Genomic DNA, 19,709 nt, shown 5'->3' with positions numbered 1-19,709 from the left:
TTCTCTACATCTTCTCTAACACTTGTTATTTATCTTTTTTATAATAGCCATTCTAACAGATGTGAGGTGATATCTAATTGTGGTTTTGATCTGCATTTCTCTGATGATTAGTAGTGTTGGGCTCCTTTTCATGTACCTGTTGTCCATCAGTATGTCTTCTTTGGAAAAATCTTCTGCCCATTTCTCAATTAAATTTTTTGTTTGCTATTGAGTTGTATGAGTTTTTATATATTTTGGATATTAACCCCTTATCAGATATATGATCTGTGACTATTTTCTCACATTCTGTAGGTTGCCTTTTCATTTTGTTGATATTTTCATTTGATGTTCAGAAATTTTTTTAGCTTGATGTAGTTTATTCTTTATTTTGTTACCTTTGCTTTTGGAGTCAGATCCAAAAAGTCATTGCCAAAACTAATGTTAAGGAGCTTACTGCCTGTGCTTTCTTCTAGGAGTTTTATGATTTCAGGTCTTACATTCAAGTATTTATTCCACTTTGAGTTGATTTTTGTGTATTGTGTAAGACAGAAGTCCACTTTCATTCTTTTGCATGTGGTTGTCCAGTTATAACAACGCTGTTTATGGAAGAGACTGTCCTTTTCCCCATTGTTTATTCTTGGTTCCTTTGTTGTAAATTAATTGACTTTATATGTGTAGATATATTTCTAACTTCTCTAGTCTTTTCCATTAATTTATGTGTCTTTTTAAATACCAATACCATGCTGTTTTGATTACTCTAATTTTGTAATATGGTTTTAAATCAGGGAGTGTAGTGCCTTTAGCTTTGTTTTTCTTTCTCAAGACATTTTTTTTTTTGGCTATTTGGAGTCTTCTGTAGCTCCACACAATTTAAAAAATATTTGTTCTATTTCTGTGAAAATACCATTAAATACCATTAAATTTTTACCATTAAAAATTTTATAGGGATCACATTGAATGTATAGATTGCTTCAGGTAATATGGACATTTTAACAATGTTAATTCTTCCAATCCAGGAACACAGAATATATTTCCATTTCTTTCTTTCATCTTCAATTTTTTTCATCAGTGTCCTATAGTTTTCAGGTATAGCTCTTTCACCTCCTTGGTTAAATTTATTACTATTACTAGGTATTTATTCTTTTTTATGCAATTGTCAATAGGATAGTTTTGTAATTTCTCTTTCTGATAATTTGTTATTAGTGTATAAAAACACAACAGATTTTTGTATGTTGATTTTGTATTCTGCAACTTTACTGAATTTGTTTATTAGTTCTAACAGTTTTTGGTGGAGTCTTTGGGCTTCTTAAAATTCTTCTTTTGGTGTTAAGCTCTAATTAAATTTGTTATTTACTGAGTTCTTTAGAAACAGAGAGGGAAGGAAAGGGAGGGAGGAAGGGAGGGAGGGAGGGGGAGAGAGAGAGAGAGAGAGAGAGAGAGAGAGAGAGAGAGAGAGAGAAATCTATTTGTTGTTTCACTTAGTTATGCATTTATTGGTTCTTGTATATGCCCTGACCAGGATCAAACTCACAACCTTGATGAATCAGGATGATGCTCTAACCAATTAAGCTACCCAGCCAGGGCTTGGCTTGTCTATATGTATATTATGTCATCTGCAAATAAAGGCAGTTTTACTTCTTTCTTTCCAATTTTCATGCCTTTTATTTATTTTTCTTGCCTTATCACCCTAGCTAGGACTTCCAATACTATCCTATATAATGAAAGAGAAACATGCAAATTAGCCATCCTTTCCCTATGCTCAAGCCACACCCACCAGCCAATGAGGAGTGAGTACGCAAATTAAACCAACAAAGATAGTGGGTAATTTGCATACACAGAGCAGAGTGGGAGAGCCAGCAACTTGGGGGGATGTGGCTCCCTCGGTCGGGAAAACCCAGAGTGCAGGGAGCACCAGGAATGCTGGGAACCGTAGTTCTGATGGCAGCCCCAGGACCAGAAGTGGAAGCCCAGAGCTCAGGTAGCACCAGGAATGCTGGGAATCATAGTTCTGGTGGCAGATGGATCTCCTAGACACTAGAGCAAAGTGAGCCTGGAGCAAGTTACTGTTGTGGTTGGGTATGGAGGGAAAGCAAAGGTGAGAGACATAGGTAAAATCAAAGTGTCTAGGAAAAATTAAAGGGAAGATATCCTAAAACTTCCAGGAAATCTCCACCAATGGAGCAAAGAAAAAAAAAATGCCTCTATTATTCTGTGAGCAACAAACCAAACTGGGTTGGGGGTCTCGGGCAATTCGCTCATATGATTGCAAAAACAGAAACTCCCGGATTGGAGAGGGCTCCCCTGAGGGGTCCCAGATTGGAGAGGGTGCAGGTCGGGCTGAGGGACCCCCCCTCCACATCCTCCCCCAGTGCATGAATCTTCATGAACCGGGCCCCTAGTGTTTAATAAAACTGATGAGAGTGAACATCCTTGTGTTGTTCTGATCTTAGAAAAAAAGCTCTCAGCTTTTCACCATTAAGTATGATGTAAGCTTTGGGTTTGTTATATATGTCCTTAATTATGTTGAGGTATGTTCCTTCTGTATTCACTTTGTTGAAAGTTATCATATATGAATGTTAAATTTTGTCAAAGGCATTTTCTACACCTGTTAAGATAATTGTATGATTTTAGTCTTCATTTTGTTAATGTGTATCACATTGATTTACTTGTGGATATTGAACCACTCTTACATCCTTGGAATAAATCCCACTTGATCATAGTGTTGAATTGTTGTATTTGTTTTACAAATATTTTATTGAAAAATTTTGCATCTATGTTCATCAGGGATATTGGCCTATAATTTTCTTCTCTTGTTGTGTCCTTGTCTGGTTTTGGTATCCAGATTCAGGGAATGTCGTATTCATTTCTATAACCCTAATGCCTAGCACATACTAAGAAACCAGTTGGTATTTTGATGTGACATGAGTTGAATTTTGAAGCAGGAATTTGCTAGTTCAAGAAATTGAAGGAAAGATGGATATTCCAGGCAGATGAAACAGTACATTCAAAGGTACAGAGATATGAAGAGCAAAATAAGTTTGAGAAAATGTAAGTAATTCAGGAAGGCCCGAAGAAAGAAAGTATGCCTGAGATGGGCCCAATGTGATATCAGAAAATTAACAGAGTTGGGATTAAGAAGGGCCTTACTAGTATATGCTAAGCAAAAGAGTTTGAGCTATATCTGAAAACTTTGAGGAAGCCAAGTTGAAGGTTTTTAAATTGTGATGTACATAAGATTTGTGTTTTTAATCAGATTTGTCTAACAGCTAAGTAAATGGTGGATTAGAGGGGCCCAAAGTAAAAGGAGAGAGAAATCATTTTAATAAGTGAGGAGGACTCAAAGGCAGTGGCATTCACATAAAGAAAGTGTAGGCTCATGAACTTCTTTAAGATCAGTAGGATGTCACCACTGACTAGCTTTGGGCCCAGGAAAATGGAACATGTTTTTAACTGGAATTCCCCTCTGGCCATCTTCCACCCCATCTTCACTCAATTTGCCTCTTATATCCTCAACCCTGACTTCCCATTAATGGGTGATGAATAATAACAGAATATATCACATCTATTTCTCATTTAAAGGAAAACAAAATATAAATGTTAATGCTGGCACAGGCCTTGGAGATCACCCAGACCACCTCCTGATTTGATAAATTATTGAACTCAGAATTTTTGAAAAGTGACTTTTGTATGGTAACTCTGAAAATCAGTGACTGGATACACAGTCACTCTTTATTGAATCAACTATTTAATTCTCCACATAGTACTTGTATGTAATCTTTTAATATGTATTTGCTTATTTTCTGCCTATCCTTGATATTATAATGTAATATTAAAGAGCCTTTGACTGTCTAAAACAATGTTTTGCCCATATAGTAAATACTTATTGAACATTTCTTAAGAAAAGAATGAGCCAGATATAATTAGGTTTGTTTCCTCCTAAACCAATGACTTTTTTACAGGACCTTGGCTTGGAGGTAATCCATAATTCTATTTCCTAATCATTCCTATAGAGACTAAAATTTACCAAGCATTAACATTGTAGTTCACGTGGCTTCAGATAGTGAAGACCTAAAAATAACCATCACTACATATTTTTTTAAATATTAACCACTAATCACCTCGCACCTATTAGGATGACTACTATCAAAAAATAAAAAATATATATATATAGTAAATAAGTGTTGCAAGGATATAGAAAAATTATAACAAATGTTCTAGTTAGGAATGATGCAGCTACTGTGGAAAACGGTATGGTGGTTCCTTAAAAAAAATTAAAAATGAAATGATCCAGCAAATGCACTTCTGGGTATATAACCAAAAGAATTGAAAACAGGGACTCAAAGCGATATTTTGTACACCCATGTTCATAGCAGCATTATTTACAATAACTAAAAGGTGGAAGCAATCCAAGTGCCCATCAATGGATGAATGGGTAAACAAAATGTATTATATACATGCAATGAATATTATTCAGCCTCAAAAAGGTAGTAAATGCTTCCATGTGCTATAACATGGATGAACCTTAAGCACAATATGTTAAGTGAAATAACAGTCACAAAAAGACAGGTACATATAATTCCACTTATATGAGACACCTGGAGTAGTTAAATTTACAGACAGAAAGTAGATGGGTTGTTGCCAGGGGCTGGGGAGCTGTGTGAAGAGATAGGGAATTGTTGTTTAGTGAGTGTAGAGCTCCAGTTTTGAAAGATGAAGAGAGTTCTAGTCATTCACAACAATGTGATCAAAAGTTTGTATCCAAAGATTTATCAGCAATTGTTAATAGTCTCCATTATAAGTGGTTTTAATATGTTGTGAAGAAATTAAACATCCAAAGTGTTTCAATGAGGATGCAGTTGTTTTCATTCCATCCTACATAGACAATAGGAGGAGGATCTTCTCGATGGGTGAGCAACGGCATTATATCGGCACTTACAGCCTTGGCACAAACAGTGTAGTCAGCTAATTGAGCTGCTTGTTTCCTAAAATAATGAGACTTTTCTATTTTTTATGCTTTAGGAAAGATTAAGAAACTTCAAAGAGCTCCAAGCTAAATTTCAAAAGCTTGATGTGTCATCCCTTCCAGGACCTATTAAATCCCTAGCAGGTGTTTCTCCTAAGGGTGACATTGGAAGCACACAGTCAACGATTTGGGCCAATGGGAAACCCTTCTCATCCAACCATAATCAGCCCCCACCATATTGTTCCAATGGTGAACCCCAGTCTCTTGAACCCGAAAAAATGAAGTCAGCACCAAGGAGTGATATTCAGAAATGTTCTAATTCCCTGGGACCTCCAGGAAGGTCTACTCATTCTGCAGAAAATTCACAGAAGGCTTCTCTGCCTTTACATGTGAATCAGTCAAATGCTAAGGTAACTGATAAGAAGAAAGAGGTGGCCAGTACCTTCAGAGACAAGCTCCAGAACTGGGAGAAGGTTTCATCTCAGAAAAGTGACATGTCATCAGCCCTTCGCCTCGCCAGTTGTGGAAGTGGGGCTCTCCATCCGGAAGATCAGAAAAGCACGGGGCTCACTACTCCAGAGGAGCCCAGGAAACAGCTGGAAATAAAAGGCTCCCAGACTCTTCCTTCCCAGAGGCACTTGATGGCCCAAAGAAAATCACATGTCACCTCAGAAGATCCCACATTTCTCCTCTCTCAACATGGAAAGAAGAGCCTAGAAAAGGCCAATCCTGAGAGGAGCCCAGCGGGGAGCACCTGCCAGCCTATCTATGAGAGTGAGCTTGCCAGCCAGGCCCCAGGTGAGAAATCTAATCCCCACAGGTGCGGGGGCAGAGCTCATTGCATTTTTCCAACTTAAAGCTGGGGAACTTGAGAAGGTCACATATGTGACCTCAGCAATCTTTGCTCTAAATGCAGGTATTATAGGAGCATCTGCTAAATTGTAATTTTCAGGTTTGGGCAAAGTGACTAATCTCCTGGAATTATATTGAGAGACAGTTTAAGCAAACTTGGATTTGAATCCTAGTTCTACTTCTTATAAGATGCATGAACTTGGGCAATCTGCTTAACTTCATAGAGCCTGATCTGCTCTCCTACAAATCAGATTCATCACCAGTCTTCCCTGTCTTAGTAAACAGGACAACAGTCTTCCTTGTTGCTCACACCCAAAATGTAGGAGTCATGCTCTGTTCCCCTCTCCCTTCATTCTTTGCATCCAATCCATCAGCAAGCTCTTGGTTCTATTACTAAAATGTGTTCTGTATCCCCCCAGTTCTGCCCTCTGCACATGTCCACACTACAGTTATCTCTTGCCTGGACCACTGCAATGGTCCAACTCATCTTCCTGCTTTCACACTCTGCTCTCTTATATTCTGCTCTCTTCCTAGCAGGCACAGTGATCCTCTAAAACATAAGTCGTATCACATCAGGCTTCTGCTCCAATTCAACTCCAGCCATCTTACGGTGTTCATGTGATCTGGTCTTTGCCTACCCTTCTTACCTTCTCCTCTCTCATCACATTGGCCTTTTTGTTGCCCCTTAGATATATCAAGCTGGTTATACCGCAGGCCTTTGCACTTGCTGATTCCTCTGCCTGGAACACTCTTCCCCCAGGTCTCTAATATCTGACTCAAACATTTCATCAAGGTCTCTGCTCAGTGTCACCTGCTGTGAGTGGATCTTGTGGATCATTCTATCTAAAATAGCCATGGCACCCCATCACTATCTTCTTACATTGCTTTAATTTTCATCATATCACTTCTCCCTACTTACTATATTATATATTGGTTTATCCTAGTAAAATGTAAGTTACATGAGAATAAGAACTGTGTTTACCACCATATCCCCAGAATCTAGAAGGACAAGGCGCCAGGTTCAGTGGTTCTCAAAGCATATTTATTGAATGACTGAAATGGACTGATGAGGTGGGTGGATGGATTGCCTGCTTCTAATCTCTTTGAACTTAGAATAGCATCTAAATTACTACTCATTTCAAGGTCCTGCTTCTTTTGATCCCTGTTTATGTCTCTAACTTACCTCCTGCCTCTTCCCCTGGCTCACTAGCCCATAGTGAACACACTGGATTTCTTGCTGTTCCTTCAACAGACTTTGTTGTGACTCGGGACCTTTACTATTGCTGTTCCCTCTTCCTAAAAAAAAACTTTTTTTTTAACTTTTATATACTAGGTTCACGGAGGTCAAAGTCAAATAACACTTGCGGATAAATCTTTTTTAGCCCCCCTATCTAAAGACCACTTGCTCACCACCAAGATTTGCACTCTTTGTATCATCCTCTTTTTTATTTCCTTTATAGAACTAACACATCTTGTTTGTTTACATGTTTATCATCAGTCTCATCCTATAAGAATGAAATTATCTTGTTTGTTTGTTTGTTTACCTATTTATCATCAGTCTTGTCCTATTAGAAGAAAAATTCCTGAGGGAAGAACTGTGTCTGCTCTTATTCTTGTTCAGCTCTATCCCCAGCCCCTAGAACCATGCCTATAATATAGTAGATAAGTAATTACTGATGAATAGATGGGAAAGAAGAGGGGATGAATGGGAGGAGGGTTATGTGGGAAGGAAGGAGGATAGATGTGTTGATTACCTACCTGGTGGAACTGTTATGAGGATTGAAAAAGATAACCCATATGTAAACCACTGAGCACACTGCCTGGGAATAATTAGGGGCCCAATAAGCAAGTGATCATTTGCTTTCACTGTCATGTCCTTAATTTGATAAAGACTAAAATTACTGACATTGGGATGTATAACCCCAGAAGAGAGAAACTTTGGCCCTGCTGGGAGGGCAAGAACAAAGCCCCTCTGCTTGCAGGGGACAGCAGGACTTTGAGAGTCTCACTGGTATATTTGGGAAACACTAGCCAGTTATACCATGTAATCAACCCCTACTTTTTGCACCAAAAATCAAAGCGCTTGGTTAATATAAGAGTTTGCATTATTTTCCGAAGAAGCAGATATAATTTTCATCTATAATATTGAAATTTCTGTTGAGTTTGGCTAAGAATAAAATATGCAAAACTGGGATTATCCTGCCAAATTCCAGGACGCAAAATCCACAGGTGCCTAGGTACCACCAAAGTCAGCCTTGAAGCCTGTGTTAGGCTATGAGCCCTGGAAATCAGAGATCAATCCTGATTCCTCTTTATAGCACCCATGTTATTGCCCATCATATGTCCCTGAAGAATCCTTTCAGTTGTCCATTTCCTCTGAATTGGGCCCTGTACTTGGTGCTAGGGAAAGGTCAATGTGGCCTAACACTCAGTGAGAAGTTAGACCAGCCCCTCTAATAAGCCACAACGCTGCTGGAGAGGTGTTAACAATGTGCTATGGGGATATAAAACAGAGTCCTAGATTTCTGGGAGCAATCAAGAAAAGCTTCTTAGAGGAGGTGTCATTGGAGCAGGGCCTTAAAGGAAGAGTTGAAGTTTGGCATGAAAGAAAAAAGGGAACAGCATTCTAGGATCCAGGAACGGCATGAACAAAATCCTGGATATACGAAAGCTTTTGAAGGCCTGTAAAATCCAATCTGGGAACTGAGAAGCCAATGATGTGAGTGAAAGATGTTTGGGCTTCAGGTCAGGGAAGTAGGATAATAAAATCCGGTAAGAAAATAATCTGGAAATGTCGACTGGGGCCGTGTGCTGTTTAAATGCCAGAGGAAGGAGCCAACAAAGGGCATGCTGAGGAAATGGCAGTTCATCCTCTGGGCAGCAGGACGGTGACAAGATCAGGGCCGTGTTTCCATCTGGACACTCTGGCTACTGGGTGGAGTATAGATGTGGGGGGATGAGAATGAGGCAAGGCAACTCATCAGTTTCTCCCCACAGGCCATAAAATGGAAACAATTGACAACCTACATTGTGGCTTTTTGTGCTCAGAAAAAGACCCAGATGTCAAGCATCACCAGCTTCCCAAAACGAAACCACTGCCTTCCGTGGAGTCCCTGGGTCCTCCTCCCGTGAAGCCACCGAAGCCTCCAGGAGTGAGCCTCCAGGCCTTCCTGAGGCGGACAGCTGCAGTTCCCAAGACCCCCAGGGAAGGTGAGGAAATGCACAGCCCTCACAACCCCACCACCACCACACACAGTGGGCCAGTATCCCCCCACCCCCACACCCCGGCACCTCCCTTTCCACATGAGCGCCCGGTGCCAATGCTGAACTGCTTCTCCAGGGCTGGACATCCATCACTGCTCATTCTCACGTAGAGACCGTGGCAGCTTGCCCGTGAAATGACAAACCTTTGGGAATTGGCCCCTTATCGCTCCTGAGCCAGCCCGCTTCCCCTGAAAGCCTTGCATTTGATCACTGGGAATCCGTCCAAGAGGAAGAAAATGAAAAGGAGCAGGGCAGGGAGGCAGAGCACCTCTGTGTTTCCCACAAAGTATGTGTTGTCAACACAGCCTGTGCAGAAGACGAGGGGGAGGCAGTGAAAGGGAGGCAGGCAGTGTGAACTTGACCTGCGGTCATGAGGGAGGTCCCTCAGGCCTCTGCAATCTGCCTGCAGTAATTCACTGAAGGGCTCCCACCTGCCCCCACTGGTCCCTTCCAGGACTGAGGCACCTTGGGAGCCATTTCTCTGTGCTGTTAGGTGTCTAACTCTGACACATAGAGGCACCCTTGCTCATCTACACCCCCACTCCAGACTCACCCTATTGACATTTTAAACACCTTTGTTCTGTCTGCTCTAATGAAACGGGAAGGGTAGGGCGGACTGTGCTAACATGTTTTACTTTGACCATGAGTGCCGGCAGATGGGGCACTAAACGAGCTACTTCTAGCTCATTGGTTGTTCATTTGACTGCTCTGGGCAACTTCATGGTTAAATTTCTTGAACTCAGTGGTTCCCAAATTTTCGTGTGCATCCGAATCACCTAGGTGACCTGTTAAAACACACTACTGGGCCCCATCCCAGAGTTTCTGGCTCAGTTAGTTTGGGTTGGAGGCCTGAGGATTTACCTTTTTAACAAGTTCTCTGGGGCTGCTCATGCTGCTGCTCCAGGGACCACGCTTGGAGAACCACTACTATAAGTCATCTTAGGTCTCATCCTAAAAGAAAATTCTATATAGAGAAACAGGGCTCTTAGCATTATACGTTAAGAATACAGCCACCTCCATATCAGGGAAGTCTATAAACATTAAATAATTTAGGGCTCAAACCATCTCTCTAAAAGGGAAGAAAGTTGTGAGAGGACATAAAACAAAGTAAGTCTTTTATAATAAAATGGGCTTTGTAAATTGTAGCGCCCCCCCCATACACACACACACACACACACACACACACACACACACACACTAGCTGTTTAAGTTTGGGCATGTTACTCCCTGAGCCTCATTGTCCTTGCCTGTACATAGAGATGACAATAACACTCACCATATAGATTATTGTGAGGATAAATGAATGAGATGAGGCATGGAAAGACTTCGTAGTTATTGTCACACCAGTAAGAGCTCTGTAAGTGCAATGTTATCATTATTTCAAGCATGCATTCTCTTTGCCAGGCCCTGTGACAGGCATGAGATTAAGAGAGAAACCCAACAGACATCCTGGTACTCAAGGAGGTCAAAGTCTAATACAGGAGAGTGTACTCATGATTAAGCACCATAAAGTGTGGGCGAGGGCTGCGATATAGGCAGTGATCATCTGGATGCCAGGGAAGGGGAGGCTTGGGGCACAGGTGAGTTGCCAACCACATTGTGTCTCTGGAGTCAGGTCATTGCACAAACACAATTTGCTTTAATCAGGCTGCCGCTACCATCTCTTTTTCACTCTCCCTTTTGCTCTTGCAGCAGCTGTGAAGGAAGGCTACCTGCCTCCAGAGAGGTAAGTACCTGTTTCTTAATTGTGCAGGAGTGTAGCCTGCCAATGAGGCCACTGAGCCTGCTCACAAGCAGGCAGTAAGCACAGGCCAGGCATCGGTATTTCTCCAAAGGGTTGCGGGAAGAGCAGATGTAGAAGCAACAAACTGCAGCTCTTGTTTTAGATGAGAGATTAAATAAACCACATTTAACAACCATGCTGACATTAAGTTGCAAAGATGGTCCTCTGAGGTACTTTTATTTATTGTACAGTTGGGTTCAGTAAATTGAAACATCAGCTTCCATAGTAATAAATTGAATTAGAGGCTACAAAAAGTCCAGGGCAGCTGCCAGGATGTTCGGAACTGGTAATGGAACAAAGACCTTCTATTTTTGCTGCATTCATTCTAAGAATTTTCCCATGGAAGTGTTAGGTCATTAATTCACTCAACCAAATAATGTTGAGCTCTTTTAATGCATTGACCTGGCTACTTAATACAGATTTTCTCATTTCATCTTCTCAAGAAGGCATCAAAGTTGCTGCCTCTGTCTTCATTTTATAGCTAAAAACACTTGGGCTCAGAAAGTTTGCCACTTGCTGAGCTGTGATTCTACCTCAGGTGTGCACATACTATTTTTTATTGTGATATAATTGATGTATAATGTCTCAGTTTGAGGTACACAGCCTTTTGGATTAATACATTTATGCATCATAATATAACCACTACAGCGGGTTAGCTAACATCTTTATCACCTCATATAATTATTTCTTTTTGTGTGTGTTGAAAACAGTTAAGATCTAGTCTCTTAGCAACATTGAAGTTTCTAATAAGTATATTTTTACTCTAATGACTAGGTTGTGCATCAGATCTCCCGAACTTAGATACTAGGTGCAAGTTGACTGGGTTGCTCCTATGTCTGGGGTTCAGCTTGCATCTGGCTGATCTAGGATGACCTTGGCGGGGATGACCTTGGTGCAACTCGACTTAGCACCCTCATCACATCCTCCAGCGAGCTAACTGAGGAATGCTGTCCCAGCAGTGGCAGCAGACAAAGCCAATAGCACAAACACTTTCCATGCCTCTGCGGTATCACATTTGCTGACCTCCTATTGGTCAAAGCAAGTGACAGGACTAAGCCCAGCATCACAGTGGGAGGCACTGAAGCGCAGGGTCCCAGGGAGGCGTGAAGAATAGTAGTGTCAGTCCAATCAAACAAGCACAGAAGGGAAGTATTTGAAATGAATGCTGAGGGTCAACATTCGCTGGATAACATGGGAAGGGGCACTATAAGCAGAGGTAGGAGGTATGAAGTAACATATTATTTTGGAAATTAGAAGTAGTTAAGTGGAGTTAGAGTATAGAAAGTGTAATAAGGAATGGAAAGAAATGGGATGGTGAAGGTAGACAGGAACCAAATCTTAGAGGAGTGAGTACATCAAGGAACAGACAGTCGTATTCAACAAGGGGGAACTCCTAGTTTAGTGGTTAGAATTGAATGATGGCACAAGGTAGGTTGGTGGACCTGCATTCCATGTACATTTATTTGAATGAGGGGAAACAATTTAGACATCTCAGGAAATGGTTTGCATTAGTTACTGGATGAGCATTGGCCCTGGTATGACATTTTGAGGGGACGATGGAATTCTGATGTACCCCGAGTCAGTCTCAGTTCCCTCGTGCCTCACATACAGGGCGCATCTCAGTGTGATTGAGTGTGCCATGATCATAATGTATAGCTAGATACACATTTTTCCTGCAGCTAGGCCAGGGGTGGGCAAACTTTTTGACTCGAGGGCCACAATGGGTTCTTAAACTGGACCGGAGGGCCGGAACAAAAGCATGGATGGAGTGTTTGTGTGAACTAATATAAATTCAAAGTAAACATCATTACATAAAAGGGTACGGTCTTTTTTTTTTTTTTAGTTTTATTCATTTCAAACAGGCCGGATCCGGACCGCGGGCCGTAGTTTGCCCACGGCTGAGCTAGGCTCTAAACTAAGCTGACTTCTTCTCTCACACTTTCATCAAAGAATCAGCAATCCATTTCAACCCTGGGCACAAACTGGCTGTGATGGGCAAGTACTGGGAAACGTAGTCTGTGACACCTTCTTCGTAAGGGATTTATAAGGGCAATTTGTGGTGTTCTTTCATATTGACTTTAGAACTGAACCTACCCTCATCCGAAATGAGATTCATTGCATCTCAATTATTATATGAGCCATCCTATATAATAAAAGGGTAATATGCAAATAGACCTAATGGCAGAACAACCAAAGCATAATATGCTAATGATATGCTAAGGCTGCTCAACCGCTTGCTATGATGTGCACTGACCACCAGAGGGCGGATTCTCTAACCAGTAGGTTAGTTTGCTGCTAGTATCCAGCTGATAGGGACTGAGCGAGATGGCTGGACACACCCTGGAGCCCTCCCATGGTCCCTCCCTGGCCAATCATGCACCAGTGGGGTCCCTCAGCCTGGCTGTGCCCTCTCACAATCTGGGACCCCTCAGGGGATGTCAGAGAGCTGGTTTCAGCCCCATCCCACAGGCCACTCCCCTTGGGGGGGTGCACGAGCTTCTCCCTATCTCGACTGATGGGGTACGAACTCGCTGCAGGCGCAGTGGGGCCGGGATGAGCAGGAGCAGCAGGTAGGAGCTGCAGGCAGCATTGGACTGCGGGTTTCCCAGTCCCTGCAGGCCATCCAGAGGGACTCCACCCGTGCACTTTGTTTACTCAAAAGTCCTTCAAGTTGAACTGGGAGGGGGGTAAAAAAGATAACTTTCCTACCTCAGACTCAAAACCACTTGGCCAAGATCTACTCATTGGTACAGTGGACACTGTCTTTACATAACAGTTCTTAAAACGTCTAAGGACTACATTTTTCTTTGAATTAAAACTCAATTTTTTTCAACCATTATTCACAAAACAGGTGTCTTTGTGTTTTAGCTGTATTTTAATAGACTATATATATTTACACACACACAATATATATATATATAATATATATTAATATATATAAGTGCATTCACAGTAAACATTTTCATTTCTGAGCTTCTTCATATTATCAAATATGAGAAGTCGCATTTTCATTTCTGAGCTTCTTCATATTATCAAATATGAGAAGTCGCATAGTGTAATGGAAAAATACAGGTCTGGAGTCAGAGTAGCACAGATTCAAGCTCCTCCCCTGTACCTGAGACCAGTCACTTACCAGCTCAGAGCTTTAACACACACATCTGTAAAGTGGACACAATAATACTTACTTCACTGATGGCCATGAAGACTAGATGAGATAAAATGTCTAAAGCACTGAGAATAGAGAAGATGCTTGATGAGCCTGTTTGTTCCACCCTGGGCCTCTCCATCTCTGGTTGCCTCTGGAATATTAATATCTCATTAGCTCACAACAGTGAAATGACTTTTTGGAGATTATTCTTTGCCATCACTTTTTCATGGGAACCAAGCTGGCTGGCACCCTCTAGGACAGCAGCCCCTATTAGTGTGAGCAAAACAAGGGAGTCCCAGGATAGCAGTCAGCAGGATCTCTGTCAGTACTTAGCAGAGCTGGCTAGTATTTCATTCGTTCGCTATAAATACAGCTTTTCTCCCAGTAGGAAGTCAGAAGACAGTCCTGACTCAGGGAATCTCAGCTAGACACTAAGGAAGGGAGAGGCTATTTATTTCCTGAGCAGAAAAGATTCACACAGGACAGTGTTTCTCAGATGTGGGGCTATGGGTGGATCTCAGGAATCCATCATTTTCTCTCCTCAACGTTTTAATTTTGTGTTTTTGTTTTGATGGCAGGCTTTAAAAAATACTATAAGCCTATTATGAATCTCCTGGATGACCTCTCTCAAGCCAATACTTTGGAATGAGCATTTGTACTAGTATTTGTGTTTTGGTGTGTCTAGCCCATGCTGAGTGGGAGACACAAACGTGCCTGGGGCTGCGGCTCCTGTGACGGTCTAGGTCCTGTGTGAGAGCCAGGAGAGCAGAGGCTGTGGAGGGGGACAGCTGCCTTACCTGAGGCATCCAAGCAGAATAGTGATGCTAGCAGAATTACGACATTGTGGCCCAACAAAACGCATTTGTTCTCATTTGACTAGTAGTAAGTGCTGTAAAGAAAAAATTTTTTTAGGTATTAAGATAGTAACTGGGGATTGAGAGCAAAGTAAAGGAAGTGTAGAATGGTCAAGGAAGGCCTCTCAGAGGTGGTGACATTAGGGTTGAGACCCGAATTCAGGGGCCCCAGTCATGGAAGGTCTAGAAGCATATTCCAGGAGAGGGCACCACTGGTGCAGACCCTCAAGGAAGAACTCCTCCCCCCACCATGTCTACAGAGCCAGAAAGGAGAGAATGTAGTTAAACACAGCACTGGGGGATGATCTGGGCAACCCTTGTGAGCCTGGAATGAATACTGATTTCTCTCTAAATGCATTGGGAAGCCATGGAGAATGACAAGCTAGACAGTGACGTGTGCTGACATTTAGTTTATAACAGTCACTCTGGGTTCCGTATAAATAATAAATTCAGTGGGGAAATGGGAGAAGAGGAAGACAGCCTAGGAAACCACTGCAACAATAATAAAACAGTGATTATAACATCAAAAATAGCAATCAACCCTTAGATAGTGTCTGTTCTAAGTACATATATGAGCCCATATATGACAATCTAAGAAGTGGATGAAACCATCCATTTTACAGATGAGGAAACTGAGTCACAGAGAGGTGAAATAAGTTGGCAAGCACAAGATAGTAGAAATGAAGATAAAGAGCCCTGACCGGGTAGCTCAATTGGTTAGATAAGTGTTCTAATACATCAAGGTTGTGGGTTCAATCCCCAGTCAGGGAACGTACAAGGATCAACCACTGAATTCATAAATAAGTGGAACAACCAATCAATGTGTGTTTCTCTTTTTCCCTTTCTCTCCCTCTCACTTCCTCTCCCTGTAAAAATCAATAAGTTAATTAATTTTAAAAAGAAATGGAGTTAAATCAATAGATTCAAGTTATGTTTAGGGGTGAAAGCCAGAAACTGCTGGATCAGCTATGGGAGTGAGATGGGAGAGAAAGAGGAATCTAGGAAAACTAGAAGATTTGCTGTTTGTGTCATTGATATGAACACCTGTGGAGTGCTTGACACATCACTAGAGCTCAGTACCAGACACAACCTTCCTGAAAGCTATTTGGGATTGTTCTACTTAACTAAGCAAAAGCAGGACCTTTGTGCATGTAAGATCAGAATCTCTAAAGGCTAGTTTCTAAGTTGTTCGCAACTACAGCGCTCTTTCTTGAGTGGCTCCTTGTACGATGGGACGTGAAAGGGGGCCCCAAGATCCCAGTGTGCTCAACTGAATTGCTGTGGGGCAAGAGTGAAGAGAGGGAATTTTTTTAAGCCTGTGCCTTATGAAGTTTTAGACACAGAACATCCAGGTGGCATCAGCTTAAGCCACTTCAATCGCTTCTTATTACACTCAACCACTGAGCCAGCCAGCTGGGCTTATCCCCTTTTAATTGGATTTCAGGGACACAGCAAGGTCACTGTTTGGCCTGCCTTTCACAAGGTAGGAACAGTGGATTTACTTAGGGTTTTTTCTCTTCTTTCATGTTTTCAAGCATTATTCCTTTTAAAAAATCCCTGAAAGGTTCTGTTTATTGGGCACTTCCAATAAACAAAGCCTGTGTCCCTTACTTAGGTCCACTCCTTCATTTTAAAACACCCAACCACAGAGTGCTCTGTTCAGGCGGACCACTGGTTCAAATGCTGATCTCATCCAAGCACCCTCCCAGACACACCCAGAAATAACGTTTAACCTGGACGCCTGTGGCCAGTCAAATTGACACATAAAATTAACCTTTACAGTCATTCTAGTTTTGTGGCCCTTTATTAAAAGAATTAAGTTATAAATTTATGAATTTTAGAAAAAACACTTTAGCGCCCAGAATTGGGCAACATTGGCAGCATTGTTTTTTCTTGTTTGTTTGTTTGTTGTTATAGAAGTCATAGTAGAAGTAGTAGGTTATGACACATGGTGGCAGGGTTGGGCTTATACACACCCGTATAAATACACACATACATATTTGTATATCTGTATATACAAATGCATATATTCATATGTATCTGATATACATTTATCATAGACATATATGTGTATTTTGTGTGAATGTATATAAGAATATCTATGCACGAGCATAGATATGTGTGTGTGTTCTGTAAAAATTGAGAAAGTAGCAGAGCTAGTGGTAGAGGTGGTAGAAGTTCAAGTTCAAGTGGTGGAAATGTGGGATGGTAGGCAGAGTGGTAGTGGTGGTAGTGGTAACATATACCTTATGTCAGTAAACACAGCATAATATATGTCCAGGAAGAAGAGACTTGGGCCCAATTACCCAACCAAGGTCACAGGTGAAGTTGAGACTCAGCCTCACATCTAACTTTCCAAAGCATGTGTCCCCTCACCACCCTTCTGCCCGACTGCTTCATTGATTCTTCATCTTTATCAAGCATCTAAAATGTAGAGGATGGAAGCTTTATTAGCTCTTGAGAGAAACACGTCCTTGGAATTATTTTGTGTATTTTTGTGAACATAGTACAAATACATTTTCAGGTTCATTTTCGGTAGCATGGTTGTAATTTTTTAAAGTTTAATCATCATTTAATTCAGGAGAAAGGTTTCTTAGGGTGAAGGCTGGGGAGGAGAGTAGTCTTATAAGAATTATTTATTGGAAATGGGGATTTGCCCAGTTTGGGACTTTGGGACATTGAGAAATCACATGGCCACATATTTCCTTGTCACCGAGAACCTGTAGAGTACCACACGGAGCAACTCCTAGCTAAGCTACTCCTAATCTCTTTGCCTCCAAAGTGACCATTGACATAAGAAGTGGAAGAAGGTGAGTTTTCCACTTAGATCTACCCCCTAATGAAATAAACACAGAAGTACAGCTATAGCAGGCTTTGCTGCTCAAGTCCCAATCTTCCTACTTAGTATAAGCTCTTTTGATTTTCCAGAACGGTTTTTCAGTGAAACTTTTTGATGCAGTCTCATGCAAAGTGATCCAGAGGAAGGTGAGAAAGGAAATGTACCTGTTGGGTGTCTCCCACATGTTAACTCAGTTATTCCTACAGTGACCCTATGAAGAAATTAAGGTACCAAGAATCTGAATGACTGCTTAAGACCACACAGGGATGGATATGATGAATCTAAGTACAGTGCCTAACATATGGCAAACCCTCAACAAACAGTAGCTGCTACGGGGATGGGTAATTTCACTGTTTGACCAAGTGAACAGATGTTTGGATGAGCTGTGTGTATCACTTCTCCAGAGTGAACAGCCCAAGACAGAGGTTGGCAAATTATTCTCCAAAGGAGGGCTGTGTCCCTTGGGTAGATGTAGCAAGTGCAAACAAGAATGAGAGGAGGTCATGGGCCCATGCTTTAGCCAGAGAAAGCCAACTTGTTTTGCAGATAGATCTCTAAGTGTCGAAGACAATAGGAAAGCATCTACTTGTGTAAATCATCTTTAACACTCGCATCGCATTTACAGAGCTGTTGTTTCTTCTTGAACACAGATAATGTTGACAAGATCTTCAAGAAACACTAATGTTTTATTATCCAGTACTTAAATTACCAGAGGCTTCCTATAAGAAAATCAGAAAAGATAGAATCCTGATACTATGCCAGTAATGAAAAGCACTTTCCAAAATGCAAACCCCAAACCTTTTTTTAAAGAACACTATAATTTCTGTCCTCCAGCATAATAATATTACTATCATGCTTTTGTAGAAGGTCTATGTGAAGAGGGCAACTATTTCATTCAATATCGATAGCCTACTTTTAAAGCAGATTTTATAATTGTTGTTTTGTAGAGTAGGAAATTAAAGATTAAGTGATGTATCCAATATTTTATCATTAGAAAGTAGAAGAGCTGGGCTGACCCCAAGAACCAACTCTGTCTGTAATTCTATGCTGCCTCCCAATGATGTCTACAGTTCTAGGAGACAGACTATAAACTTAACAAATGTGGAAACAAAGAAATTGAGACAGAGATATATTTAATTTGAGTTATTTCTTCCCTGCAATCCAAGTTCTTTCTATCGACCCACACTGTGTTAAATCAAGGCAGATCTCAGATCTGGTTTTAATGGACCAGAAAAAAGATAAAAGACATTGTCAGGGAGAAAAAGGGTGGTTTAAATGTATCTATAGTTTCTTTTCTCTCCCTTCACATTAACCCTAACTCTGCCTTCCTGCTAAGACAGTGGATCTGAAGATGCTTTTTTTTTTTTTTTTACATTTGAGTGAAATTCTTTCTGATCATCTGAAGTCAGGTATTTATTCATTTCTGACAAAAACAGTGCAAGAAATTGATTAAACATCTTCTTTCAATTTTTCCACAAATTGTTTCTTATTAATAAAGTTAATTTACCATAAACCCAATGAGATTGTTAGACCCCTGGAGCATGAGATACATGGGATAGTCTATATTTTAAGAAAATTTCTCTTGATTGTTTTATGCAGGGGGAGGGGAGCCAAAGAGTAAGGGGAGAAATTATGATGCCTTAGAGTTTATTGTTTTCTATTCACACATATTTAAAATATTAGAGGCCATGGGGGGGGGGGGAGATCTGAAAATACCCAAAATGGACACAAAAAAACAAAACAAACAGTTGGGTGAAATGTACTTAATATCTATACTAATAATAGCCTAGGACAGTGGTTGGCAAACTCATTAGTCAACAGAGCCAAATATCAACAGTACAACGATTGAAATTTCTTTTGAGAGCCAAATTTTTCAAACTTAAACTATATAGGTAGGTACATTGTTATTAACTTAATTAGGGTACTCCTAAGGCTTAGGAAGGGCCACACTCAAGGGGCCAAAGAGCTGCATGTGGCTCCCGAGCCGCAGTTTGCCGCCCACGGGCCTAGGTGGTCATTACACCCTG

At 41.1% G+C, this 19,709-nt stretch overlaps 1 protein-coding gene across 1 annotated transcript in view; it reads left to right on the top strand.

Moving 5' to 3' along the window:
• The first annotated feature begins 4,989 nt into the window (after window positions 1–4,989).
• FYB2 (FYN binding protein 2) overlaps window positions 4,990–19,709 on the top strand; it is a 59,833-nt gene continuing 45,113 nt past the window's right edge. The window contains 3 exon segments of the mRNA XM_023759984.1: window positions 4,990–5,740; window positions 8,843–9,004; window positions 10,751–10,784. Coding sequence (XP_023615752.1) covers window positions 4,990–5,740; window positions 8,843–9,004; window positions 10,751–10,784 — 947 coding nt within the window.

Source organism: Myotis lucifugus, unplaced genomic scaffold (assembly GCF_000147115.1).
Source record: "Myotis lucifugus unplaced genomic scaffold, Myoluc2.0 scaffold_168, whole genome shotgun sequence".
Classification (NCBI taxonomy): Eukaryota; Metazoa; Chordata; class Mammalia; order Chiroptera; family Vespertilionidae; genus Myotis; species Myotis lucifugus.
Note: the sequence above shows the minus strand (reverse complement) of the source record. Positions and strands in the feature narration are given on the sequence as shown.